At 47.1% G+C, this 12,930-nt stretch overlaps 1 protein-coding gene across 19 annotated transcripts in view; it reads left to right on the top strand.

Annotated features, from left to right (window-relative positions):
• Positions 1-12,930, top strand: part of MBNL3 (muscleblind like splicing regulator 3) — a 90,167-nt gene that overhangs the window by 21,523 nt on the left and 55,714 nt on the right. For 9 of the 19 annotated variants that reach the window (XR_014885075.1, XR_014885074.1, XM_085231028.1 and 6 more), the window contains exon 2: positions 8,910-9,887. The exons of 6 other annotated variants lie outside the window; for them this stretch is intronic. Coding sequence is in view for 11 of the 13 variants with exons in the window: in XM_085231028.1 (XP_085087154.1) it covers positions 9,714-9,887 (174 nt within the window). In the remaining 2 variants the exon portion in view is untranslated. Of the gene's footprint in view, positions 1-4,186; positions 4,317-8,909; positions 9,888-12,930 lie in introns of those variants that run through there. 4 more of the 19 variants (XM_085231026.1, XM_085231034.1, XM_085231033.1 and 1 more) reach the window with 2 other exon arrangements.

The raw sequence follows: 12,930 nt of genomic DNA, 5'->3' as shown, positions 1-12,930 counted from the left end.
TGTGCTGGCAGGGTGTTTATTGCTGTGCAAGCAGGACTGGAGCTGTTGGACATGCTTTTCATCCTGTTGCAGCCTGCTGAATGGGGCAGATGTATGTGTATGTGCATGCTCCCCTCCTCCTTTTCTGTATCTTGTTTCATGCTGTAATGATTGTGGGGTCCGAGAGGTCGCATCATCTAATGCTTAAACAGCCTCTACCATAGACATTTTATAATGCCTGACTGCCATTCTTGGGTTTTATCTGCAAAGCATCACCAAGAGAATGGTCCCACTTGCAGAGGGACCGAGCAGCTTGTCCGGTGTCACTGGTGCTGCCCACAGCTGAGGCAAGATTTGAGCCCCTGTCTGCAGAGCCTGGCATCTGCAAACTAGAGCATCTGTCCTGTGTAAGTAGTGGCCTATGGGAACTACCTGTATGAGAGCAGTGCCTTTGGGGCGTGAGGCTGGGCTGCCCTGGGTTTCCTGGTATATGGAATGCAAAATAAGCTCTCAATTGTTGGTATGTTTTTCCTGATTTCCTGCATTATTTTTTTTTTAATGCTGAAGGAAATTATCTTGGATGCTTTTGTTGACTATTCCCATCTCTTTCAGTCATCACACTTGATTTGCAACCAGAGGATACTGTTGCAAGGCTGAGTTGAGGAATAAATCAAGGCTACCTTTTTCCCAGGTCTGAAGTCATTTCACAAATGATTCTTCGGTACCTTTGTGAGCGTTGTGCCCTTCTGTGTAGCCCTGCAGTGATAGGTGTTTTCATTACTGTGCATGACTCCTCATTTTGTAGCACATCATGCAATTCAGATGGATTTGAATGTAGTAGCATAAAGGCTTTGGAGGCCTGCCCTGTGCAAAGGGGAAAATTACTGTCTGGCCCAGAGTGATGGCTTTGTGATGACTCCATTGTGTTCTGGTGCTCTGTGTTTGTACCAAACTGGTTCGTTGCCAAGTTACTTATGGCTTATCCAAGCACTCAATACAAAGAATGTTGAAAGAAAAACTATTTCTGTTTTCTGTGAGTTCCTCCGGCTGAGAGAATTCAAGCTGCTGTCCAAGTGACTGTCTCCTCTTTCTGCAAGCCAGTTTTCACCTGGCTGTGCAGCTAATGTTACCGTGTGAATCTACAGTGTGTTTGTGTGTGTGTGGGCAGGGGTGTACTTCAAGGAGATGGACTGTGAGACCTGAAAGGAAAATGCCTTCTTGCTACTTGCCCTCGAGGCAGTGCTGGAGAAGTCTCCTGGAGCATTGGGGTTTCGTGATTGGGAAGTCCAGGGCTCGTCGTAGCCATAGCCGTTCTGAGCCTGCGGCATTTCTCTTCAGCTCCTTGTGAGCAGGCTTCACCTTGCTCCTCAGAGCCCATCACACCTCGGTGTGCAAGATGGTACTGCAGCCTGCCTTCAGCTCTGAGCCTGGGGATGCCTTCCCAAAGTCCTTGGTCTTCCATTCAGCGCTGAATGGCTGAGCTGACCTCGTACTGCGCTCATTCTTCAGTGCTTCATGGCACACGTTGTCTGGCTTGAAGGCTAAGACTGTGCTGGAAGCTTAGGAAAGGCTGATTGTTAGTACTGCCAGCAGCATCCTGCAAAGGGCAGGTCAGTGACAGGATTCCTTGCTGTTGGCTGTGTCCCCATTGGCCTGCCCAAATGCGTGGACACTTGGTTGATTGTCAGGGACCTTGGGGGTTTCTTGAGCACTGAGCAGGATAATCAGGTAGATTGTGGGATACATCTGCTTGATCCTATTTCTTATGATTACGTGGTGAGGAACAAGCCTTAATGAGCCTTGGCCTTTCCTGTCTCCTCTGTAAATCTCTTTGACTCAATTGAGCTCTCTTTGTGCCAGACGTCTCTCTTTGTGCTTGGAGATGGAAGCATCCACCTCTGAAGCTGGCTGTGCTTTGAGCAGGGCTGTGGATTAGCTGACCTCTAGAGATCCCTGCCAACGTTTTTTCTCTTTTTTTTTTTTTTTTGTGAGTGTTTGCAGCTGGTATAATTGTGGTCCTCACCCCTCTGTAGTGGTGCTGGCAGCGGAGGGGATTTCAGCACTGGTTCTCAGAAGCATCGTAGCTGTTTCTGCAGCACAGAGAAAATGCTGCCTTTGAGTTAACCACTGTGCTCTAACTTGCTCTCTGGTCCCAGGGAGCTGCCTCATGTGAGGCCAGAAGAAATCTGACAGGTGGGTTCCTTCTCTGTGTGTCTGTGGCTGGGGAGAGAGGCACTCAGAATGCCCGTATCTCACAGGTGGACAGGATCTGCAGGTGATCTCCATCACTCCTAGTGGTAAGCCGAAGGAGGAAAGGTCTTATCCTCTACCTGGTCTCAAATAAACTGATGGTAGGAAATCAAAGGCCCAGAAGAACAAAGGTGTGGTAGGGGTTGTTACTTTCAGCAGCAAATGTTTTCAGTGAAGCTGGGGGAAGTTCTGTTTGAAGCACTGTGTGCTGCCCTGGAGCACCCTATGGGAATGTATTCATTCTGCTGGGCATGTGTGGGGCTTCAGCACTTGTAGCTTTCTGACTTCGTTCAGAGACAAATGATTACAGAAAAAAGCTCCTTGAATTGCAGTACTCCTATACCAGGTTTTTGGCTTAGAATTCCCCAGCAGACAGTGGCAAATAGCTCTCAGCCTTTTGCCTGTGGAAGTGTTTTGGAGAAGAGCCAGTCTCACAGGAGCGAAGGGGAGAGGTATTCTTCGCATGTTGCTGGACAGGAGGTTGATGATGAAGAAAAGCAGATAGTGAAGATTTCAGGCAGCTGAGGGAGTAGGAACACCATGGACCACAGTGAAGAATGCTGGAGTTCAGAAATGGATTTTTTAAAAATATTTTCTTAGATACTGCACTTATTTTTCCTGTAGTTGTTTGTTGCAAGATGCAAATGTGAAGAAACGCATGCTTGTAATGGAGGGAGAAGCTCACCAAGGTTTTGGTGTTTGTTTTTTTTCCTTTGTGCTCAAAGGTTTCTTTCTCTCACAGTTCTTTATGTTATCTGTTGTTTGCTTTAGCTTTCTGATTCCTCAGCTGCCACTTCTCCAGGTAAGGAGCCCAGGCCAGGCTAGGTCATGTCAGTGCCATTATGAACAGAGCACTGCTTGCAGAGGTGGGTGGTGGACAGCTGGTTTCTCAAGGGCAGCACTACTGTCCCTGCAGAGCACTGCATCTGTCTTCTGGGGTGCTGTAAATCCAGCAGCTTTAGCAAGGTGCTTCTTGGCAAGTTTTTTACAATATGTGGTGCAGTAATGCATCCTTAGCCACTGAGAGTTCAGTTTGTGCTGTTTATTCCATAGAGGTCATGACCAGTAACCCATACTCCATAAAGTGACCCAAGCCAGAGATGTGAGTGAGTAGGGGAAGGAGAATGAGTGACAGTAGCTTCTTGAGCACAGAGATGTGTGGTATTTGCATGCCCAAACATCCAGCTCTTGCACTCAGCCATTTCTGTAGCTGGTTTGCATCCTGCCAGTAAGGCTTTTCCATTGCAGCAGCGCTGGGGGTGTTTTGTTTGTGTGTGGTTTCTGGGTTTGTCCTTTCTGAACAGACAGCAGTCAGGGCTGAAGTTGGACTCTTGGGTGTGCAGTGTGATCCTTGGTGACTCATGGCCCTCAACAGCTGCAGTTAGATCTCAAACAGAAACTTTTCAGGCATGGCTGTGGTAGAAAATCTGCTGTTTTTCTGTTCATCTGGTGGAGAACAAAGGCCTTACTTCTTTCCTGTTGTAAAGGTCTACCTCACATTAAGTAAACTGTTCCCTGAGGGAGAAAGTGTCCGGGTACAGACCGTTCACAAAGGAAATATTCAAAGTGCCTACTGAGTTCCTTAAATGTTTGCTTAATATAAGAGCTGGAGCAAAAAATAGAATATTTTCTAATTTGAGAGCAAAAAATACCTCTTGCAGGTGGTAGAAAATTCATTGACCTTCTTCAGCTTGGATACTGCAGCAGTAAGTGCACAGGCAAGGAGAAAGAGCTGCTGGGAGGCCGCAGTGTGTGCAGATCCCTCTGTTCCAAGCACGCAGCGTGTGCCCGCTGCCTACACGCTGCTGGCACTGTCACAGGAATTTGAGTCTGCAGCCATTTGAGAGGTTTTTGTGTGATGCAGGGTGAGAGCCTTGCTAATCTGTACTTGAGCAGCAGAGGATCCATGTATTGATCTCATGAGGGTTATTTTTGTGGTTTCTTTTGCTGTTTACAGCCGTGCCAGCTTTGCTTCTGAAGCACTCGTAAGCCCAGCGGAGCTGCTCTGTGATGCAGTCATGGCAGTACCTTCCTTGCCGCGTGCTCTTGGAGCCCCAAATGAGCTTCTCGAATGTCACTGTGGCTCGGTAGGTCCTGGCTGAAGATGCTTGCTTTCCCTTCACTGGCTGTGAAAGCTCCCTGCAGTGCTTCTCCTTTTCTTGTGCCTCACTGCCAATACATGTACCAGTATGGCACACCCTTGTTGCTGACTCTTTGGCACCTTTGAAGAGCAAGGATGAAGCTTCCCATGTCCTTCTTTATTTCTGCTGTGAAAGTGGAGAAGAAACAACTTGGGAAGATGCTCTGGCTTTGCTTTCCATGAGGATGTGAAAATGCTGTTGGATTGCTGTAGTGCTCTAAAGGCTTTTGTTTCTCTTTCAGAACAAAATAGTTCAATGTGCTGTTTTTATTGTTCCTGTTTCTCTTTGCTATGCAGTATTCCAGGAACACAGCATTTATTTGGAAGCTGGGGGTTGATTTTTTTTTTTTGTTTTTTGTTTTTTTTTTTTTGGTCACTGAAACCATCTTGGTTCTGTCTGTGAATGAGAGGCTTCACATCCTGGCATATCACAGAAGGGACAGCGTATGCACTAAGTTGTTCTGCACCCATTTGGGTGCAACAAAAAACTAGAGGTTGGCCTTGAGAAAGCCCAGTGCCCTCTCACTGTCTGCCTTCTCCCAGCAGGTGAAGGGAAGTATCTTCCCTTCTGCATCACCAGCGCTGTCAGTTAGGATGAAAGCACTTTTGCCTCTCATCTGAGCAGCCACGACCTAGAAATTGTTGAGGAACAGTAAATATAGAACCACACCTTGCTGCTTTTACTGAGTCACTTTTTTTCTCTCTCTAGAGGGGAAGAATTAAAAAAAATATTAAAAAAAAAAAAAGGAAAAAAAATTCAACTCTTTAAATAGCGTCATTTACACGTGGGAGCTGCTCGAATCCACCCTGTCACACAAATTACCATCTCTGAACTTGGCTGTCAGGAAGCGTGCTCGGGAGCTGCCATCCGCGGGGGGTGGCAGTGCAAGAGATCAGTTTCATGCAAGCAAGAGGCATCCAATATTGTGCCAAGACGTTTGTCCTCACATAACCTCAAGCAGCGGGGGCATCTCAGTCCCGCCGGCAGCAAACACCCGTGTGCCCTTCACTTGTCACACTGCTCTCGTCCCCATTCTCTTCCTTAGCTGCGGGGCTGGCTCTGACATCTGGGGCAAGCCCCCATCCTGCTGCATTTCAAGCAATTAGCGCTTGGCCCAGCAAGCAGCCCTGAAGCAGGGGTTTGAGCCTCATTGTTTCCTTAAAGGGATAAAACCACAGCCTTTTCTCTCTTTTACTGCTTTTTTGCAGCTTTGATGCTGCAGTTGCAGCTCGATTGGCCCATCTGATCATGCAGAGCTGAGCTGTGCAGCAGGCCTCGCTTGCTGGGAAGGGTTCAAAAGGCAGCACCTTGCCTTTGTTGTATTTCCTGCAAGCTAACGAAACCTGTGTTTTGCGGAGCTACTTTGTAACCTCGTTAGATGTTGGTTTTGGCATGGATGCTTTTATTCCTCCCGTTTGAAACAAGCAGGAGAACAAAGTGAATGAAATGCCAGTTCCCAAGAAGGGTAATGCGCAGAACTGTAAGGATGTATCATGGTGAGAGAGGCTGTGATTGTTTGCTGCCAGGAGCTGAAACGGGGAGAAGTGAAACTTCAGTGTCAGGGATGGGTTTCTGTCAACTGTTTTTATCTTCTGTCTGTCTGCAGGGAGTCTGACTGCAGCACATGAGCGCTCTGTGTGATGTCAGCCCAGAAAGCACACATTTTAGGCTTTCCCTGTGGCTGCATGGAGAGGGAATTTGCAACAATCCAAACATTGACAGAACTGTATTTGTTGATTCGCAGAAAATCCTAGCTCGTGCTCCTCTGGGCTGCAATCACTTAAGCCTGAACATGATGACTTCTGTCTGTGCTTACTGCTCTCCCGGCCTCAATAAACCTGGGAACCAGAGGCATTTCTTCTGATTCAGCAAAGCACTCAAGTACAGCTCCAGCTGTACTTGTCCTCCCTGCAGTCACTGCCACTGTGCTTGGGGTGAAGCAGTGCTTAAGCCTTCTGTGTGTGCAATGAGGGATTTGGGCAGTGTGTGCTGAGGAATGCTCTGCTGCTTGGCAGGCAGATAGCAAAGATGCACTGGCACTATAAAATCTTATTTGGTTAGCTCCCCCAGTGTGGGAGCACCCATGTGAGGCTCTGTGATGTTGTTGGCCTGCACGGAGGTGGGTGCGTGGTTCCCATGACAGAATATTCCTTGTATCTGCTACGGACTGCTGAGCAAACCTGTGCCCTTCTGCAGACTGTGGGGCAGGGCTCTCCTTTCTGTTTCTATCAGCAGATAAAATACTACTTTGTAGTTTTGTTTCTAGGAGTTGTAAGAGAGCAATATGAGCCATATGTTACCTGTATCTGAGCACTTCAATATTTGTGGCTTGATGACTTCTAGGATTCACGTGACTTATCTTCCATCTTGAGGACCCAGAACAGTTTATTGCATATGTGTGTCCCTGTAAAGTCCTGTGCACATGATGTGCTCCTGAATTATATGGGTGAGAGAAAAACAAATGCTTGCGTTGTTACAGATTTTAGGATTTCTCATGGAAATAAAAGTCACAACTATGCTGCTTGCACAATGTGCTGTGGTTATGTGAAGTTCAGAGCCTTGCTTTCCCTGGAGCCTGAAACTGTGCAGTAGGCATCTAATGCACAAGATGGTTGTACTTCAGTCTGCTCGGAGCAGCTCCTGGGAGCATTCCTTCTAATCCCCACCCATATTTGACCTGTTGTAGCTCGTTTTGGAGAGCTGCACCCAGCCTGTCCCTAGCTGGCTGCAGGGAGGCTTCTGCACATCTTTTCCTGCTCGCTGAGTTCATCAAACTGGGAGCCCAGATACGAGTGAATGGGATTTCTGTATGGATCTGCTCCTTTCACAAAATCAGAGTTAATTGAGAGCATCCCCATTCCTTATAATCACGAAAGACATGAGCATGGCTAGATGTGCTTTATATTACTTTCCTTTGAAGTTTAAAACACATCTAGCAAATCTGATCTTGCTGTTCCCCACCTGATATCTAAAAATGCAGAGGTCTTCCCAGAAGCATGGCTTAGCAGAACTTTTGCACCGTTGCAGCTGTCCTGCATTCAACAATCCGGGCACTTTATTAGAAACTCGACTCCAATTAGCCTAGAGCAGACTTGTAGTGTAGGTTTAGCAAATGTTGTTTTCCGTGTGAAATAACTCAGCCCATGAATCAAACAGGCTCCCTGCCCCACCCCCTGCAGCCGATGACAGCAGCTTCCCACACGCCCTCCTCGCAGCATTGCGTGGCTGCTCCAGCAGGTCTCGGTTATCGATCGGCGTAATTGCAAGTAACACCAGTAATAAAAGAGCTTCCTACTCTTGTAGTTGAAGGCTCTTCTGCAGAAGTTTGAAGCCTTACCAGCGATCACATGAGCAACATGCTGCACTCCCCAAGTGCTTGCCAGAGTGGATGGCAGTGCTTTAGGAGGCTAGAAGATGGGATCATAGAATCACAGAATGGCCTGGGTTGAAAAGGACCACAATGCTCATCCAGTTCCAACCCCCTGCTATGTGCAGGTCACCAACCAGCAGACCAGGCTGCCCAGAGCCATATCCAGCCTGGCCTTGAATGCCTTCAGGGATGGGACATCCATAGCCTCCTTGGGCAACCTGTTCCAGTGCCTCAACACTCTCTGTGTGAAAAACTTCCTCCTAATATCCAACCTAAACCTCCACAACCATCAGTAATATTTGGTTTACGGTGTTGGTACGTCAGATATTAGAGTGAAACTCTTAAGGATGGCTGCTATAGTGGATGCCAAGGGCACCTGGGATGGAGTGCATTGGGAACTGCTTGTTGTGTAGCATGAGGTGCTGGGGTCAGAACGACTTGAGCAGTGTTCATTCTCATGGAGAAGTGCGGCTGTGAACAAGGGGTTAATTTGTTCCCTTTATGCATGGCTCACGTTTCCCTGCCAGGTTTGCTTTTTACTTCATAGGCTCCAAATGTGTAGATGCACTACCGCGTGTCCTCATGTCACACCGCCAGCATGGCAGTGGGTTAAACCCGCCTCGGAGCAGGCGGAGGGCTGAGCTGCGGCGCTTCCTTCTGTTTTGTGCGCAGGGAACCACGGCTGCTCTTCCTGCCGTGCTCCTGCGGAAGGGGGAAGGAGGTGGGGGAGATAAATGGAAAAAATACACCATTCCTAAACCCCCGCGGTGGGGTATTGCTGCTCTGTGTGGAAGGGCGCCTGCTCACAGTGCTCCCCTGGCCCCAGAGGCACTTGGCCGGGGCCTGGGCCGGGCACAGCCTCAGGCCGAGGCATTCTGTGTGCAGTGGGCACAAAAATGAACGTCTGCCAGAAGAGATCGATCTGAAACAATCTCTTTTATTGGGCGGCTGCCCAGAGCTTCTGCTGCAACAGCCGATCTAATTGGTTGCTTCCTCCTCCCATGCGCAGCTTCGTGTGGGAAATGCCCTTTTTATCTACAATGGCTGACTGCACTGTGCCGCACTGTCAGCGTCTGGGGAGCCCCGCGCGTGCGGCTGCTGCTTAACGCTGAGTTTGGAGAGGGGCGATTGTCTGGTTGGAGCTGATTCTATTTCTCTTTTCCCTGCAGGTTGCTGAAAAGTGCCTTTCCTGAAGCCACCGCTGCTTGGATATCTGTCTAGGGCTGCCTCTCTCTTCCCCCTCACCCCTTTCTTTTTAATTTGGCGTTGCTTGCAGTCCATACCCTGACGGCAACTCATCCATCCTCTTTTTTTTTTTTTTTTGTGCTCCCTGTTTGCACGCAGTTTGCTCAGCCATTTTTTCTTCCCCCGACTATGTAGCAAATATTAAAAAAAAAAGAAAGAAAGAAAGAAAAAAAAACCTAACATCCTTTTGCTCGTTTTGATGCTCGTGAACAGTAATTTTGAGAAGCAAGAAAAAGAAGGAAAAAAAAAAAAAGTTTTCCCCCCAAGGACTGAGACCATTCCACAAACTGAAGTGCTGCCAGCAGCATATGCTTTTTGCAAGAATAATTGAAACCATTAACCGGAGAGCACAGAATTCTTTTGAAAGTCTGCCAGTTATTTTCAAGTAACTTCGGCAGTGGCACAAAATATAACACTTATATTTTAACTTCTACAATTGCACTTTTAGGAGCTGGCCTCTAATTTGATTTTCAGTTACTCTGATAAGATTTCTATTTTATGATTGGCTTTATGTTTGATTCTTGTTTAAACAAACACGATTTGACTTAAATGAAAACCTAAGTGCTGATGAATAGGAGTTCTACCAAAGCAACAAGTTAGTTATTTCTTCACGTTTCACTTGAATTCACTTTTTTACCCTTTTTTTTTAAATAAAGAAAAGAAGATCAGCAGTAAATATTGCCCTGAAGAAGGGTGCGATTGCTTGCATTTTAATTTTTGTTTTTAATATGGCTGTGAACGTTTCCCTGGTTCGTGATACAAAATGGCTGACGTTAGAAGTGTGTCGAGAGTTTCAGAGAGGAACTTGTTCTCGGTCTGATGCAGAGTGCAAGTTCGCCCATCCGTCACGGAGTTGCCATGTGGAAAATGGTCGAGTTATTGCCTGCTTTGACTCCCTAAAGGTGAGGACGTCTAACACGTGCGTTACCTAAGCTCACTTGCTTTCCTTCTCTTCTGAATCGCTCGGCTATGAGTGTTATAGAACTGTTTTTTGCTCTCTTTCTGCTGAGAGGTTGGTGTGGGATGTGGCTCCTGAAATCTGGGTTAGCCGGGAGCCTGCCTCTCCTTTGTTTGGTCTCATTCAAAAATGGGAAGTTCCAGATTGCTTTTTGCTTAGAGATCACAGCCAGAATGGAAATAAGTGATGAGGGGAGAACTCTGCCACTCTCTGTGCTGTGTTGGTTGGGTCTGACATCAGGTGTAACTGCATCAAGTGTCGCATCATGGAGAGAAAAAAGAGAATTTTTTCCTAACTGTAGCTCAGGTCTGATGCAGCTCTCCTGGAAATGAGGAATGCATGTTGTGGGCAGTAAATGAAACCAAAATCAGAAAAGTAGAGAACTGAAAGCCAGTGCTTCATTTGTGTCCGGAGCACATTGGCCGTGTATTCAGCACAGATCTGAAATGTGCTTTTAATGAGCAGAAATGAAAGCAGCATTTTAAGATAATGAATCAGCTTTATGTCTATTTCCTGGAGACAGAGCTGCAGATGTACTCTACCACTGTCCTGTAGATGAGGAACAGGCAAAATATTTGGAGAGCAGCGCTCAAAGGGAAAAAAGGGTGTTGGGAAAATGCGTTCTGCAAGGAATGTGAGAGCACCACGGATCTGCTGAGCTTGTCCAGGTTCAAGCTGAGCCTTTTGGCCAGCAGTTGTCTCTGTATGGTCAGTTTTGCAGGAAGCAAATGGTTCTCGATTCCTTATCGCTGTCAGAGTTCTGGAGTAACTTTCAAAACTTCAGGAAATATTCACTTTCTTAGCTGAGGGTTTTTTTGCTTGTTTTTCTTTTTTGAGTGAAACCTTTCAAGGGTGGTTTAACTGAGCTGATAAAAACCTTGAAACGTCATGCGTGATTGCTTTTGAGAGCTCTTCACATTGTGTCTGATGTTTTGATTTGAATAATTAACCTGTTTGAATTTCTAAAAGGAATCTGGTGAGTTTTACAGGCTTGAAAGTTTTCCCTTCAACTGTTGCTTGAAAACCTTGGGGTTTATTTTTATGAACACAATGACTAACAGAACTGGTGGAGTTCTGTATGCACAGGTTCAGACCGGGGCTGGATCTGGTCTAACATGGCTTTATCCATTTTATTACCATTTGTGACTTTTTATATTTTCACTTCTGTTCCCTTCCACCAAGAAGTACAAGCTTCCTATTTGCATTTGGTTTTGCTCGTTTTAATCTGAATATATGCGACGACTTTAGTTGCGCAGTGACTTTCAAATGTTTATTTACAGTGCTGGCCTTATGATGGTGAGGGACAAAAATATTCTTTATCAGATGGGGAGGGGGAAAGTCACGTCCTTTGTGCCCTTGAAACTTTCTGAATTGTCGCCAGTGGCAGTGCAGATACCTTTGAAGAGATGAATATGTTTGTTTTATAGCATTCATTTGTGAACTGAAAGGAGTGCTGTAACGCCATGTAAGATATTTCCATGCCCCTTGCAACAAAAGCATGCTTCAGCAGTGGGGGATGTGATGGGAAATACTGTGTTGAGAAAGGAGAAGAAAAGAGTTGGGTATGATCTTCTACAGCTCAGCTTCTTCTCTCTGCATCTGGTTGTTAAATAATGTTTTCATTGCAGTTTTCTCCTGACGCAGTAGCATATGCCCTGTGTGTGCTAGTTAACCGATCCCTATGTTCCTGGGAACAGGTTTTGTAGACTCCATAGGGGCTGTCCTCAGCCTGAGGAGAGTGGACAGCTCTGCCTCCCCTCCCTGCCAGCACACCTGGAGGAGAGAGTGCACACAGCTTGATGGTGGGGGCAATTTCTGCACCCTGCTGCTCCCACAGGGAGTGGGTCTGAGCCCTTCTTTCCTCCACAGAGATCCTCTGGGTGGATCTGGGTGCTCTCTCTGGGAGTGCCTGGTGCTGCTGCCCCACTGCAGGGTGCAGCTCCAGAACCACAGCCTGCTTTAACAACCGGCTGGTTAGCCAGGGTGGGTGGATGTGTGTGTGTGCACCACAGTTTCCCAGAGGAGATAACAGCCCTGGTGACTAACCATTCAAACAATAGTCCTTCTGTTCTGGGGCCGGAGCTGGGCTTGCAAGGCCCTGTTTGCAGTAGTATCGAGGGACTTGTGGTCATAACAGTGGCCTCCCTTACTGGTTGCAAGGGCAGTGCTATGCGCACATGTGGAGCTGTATGAGTGCACAGTTGTTCTCTCACTAGTGGCGGTGGGGCTCTGAGTTCACCTTTGTCTTTCACCATACTGCTGCCTGCCAGGGGAGTCAGCCCTCTGCACAGCGTTGGGCTGAGGCCCCTCCCTTAACATTAACCTCTCATGGGGAGGTTTTGTTTGCCCATCCTATGGATGTCTCTGTGCTCAGCCTTTTCCCCTCTGACAGCTGCTGAACGCTGATCCTTTCCTCCCCAATGAGAGCTCCATCGCTGCTCAGTGCTCTTTTCATCTTTTTACGCCCTGCATTAGCACAACATCTGTGTTGCTTTATTGGAGACAGGATATAGGATGCTCACAGCTAATAAGTTTTCCCGTTGTCTCGCAGTCACCCAGGGCTTTGTTCAGAGGTTGCTTATCTGCATCCATTGTGTAGTGCCATTGCTTGTTTTTTCTCACAAACCTCTTAAGCCTGAACAATGCATTCATACAGGAACTTTGATAACCCAGCATACAATGGTTTCACCTCGCTGGTCAGGTCACACACAGCATCTATATGCTTACTGCGTTTTTTTTCCTTCCCCAATCTCATGCTGCAGTTCTCCTTCTGTGATTCCAGAAGTCAGATGCTTCAGTGTATGTTGGTTCACATGATCGTGCACTACCTGTGTGTTAGGAAGATGCAGGACTCTTGGTGAAGTGATGCAGGGGCTTTACTGATGCTAGGAGGGATCTGCCTGTGTGCTCTGTGGGTGTTGCGCGACTGTGAAGAGCTTCAGTCGTCAAATGTTTGGGTCTCAATTTAGGTTGCGAGTTCAGGACTG

The sequence above is a fragment of the Meleagris gallopavo genome, chromosome 9, assembly GCF_905368555.1.
Source record: "Meleagris gallopavo chromosome 9, MGAL_WU_HG_1.1, whole genome shotgun sequence".
Taxonomy (NCBI): domain Eukaryota; kingdom Metazoa; phylum Chordata; class Aves; order Galliformes; family Phasianidae; genus Meleagris; species Meleagris gallopavo.
Note: the sequence above shows the minus strand (reverse complement) of the source record. Positions and strands in the feature narration are given on the sequence as shown.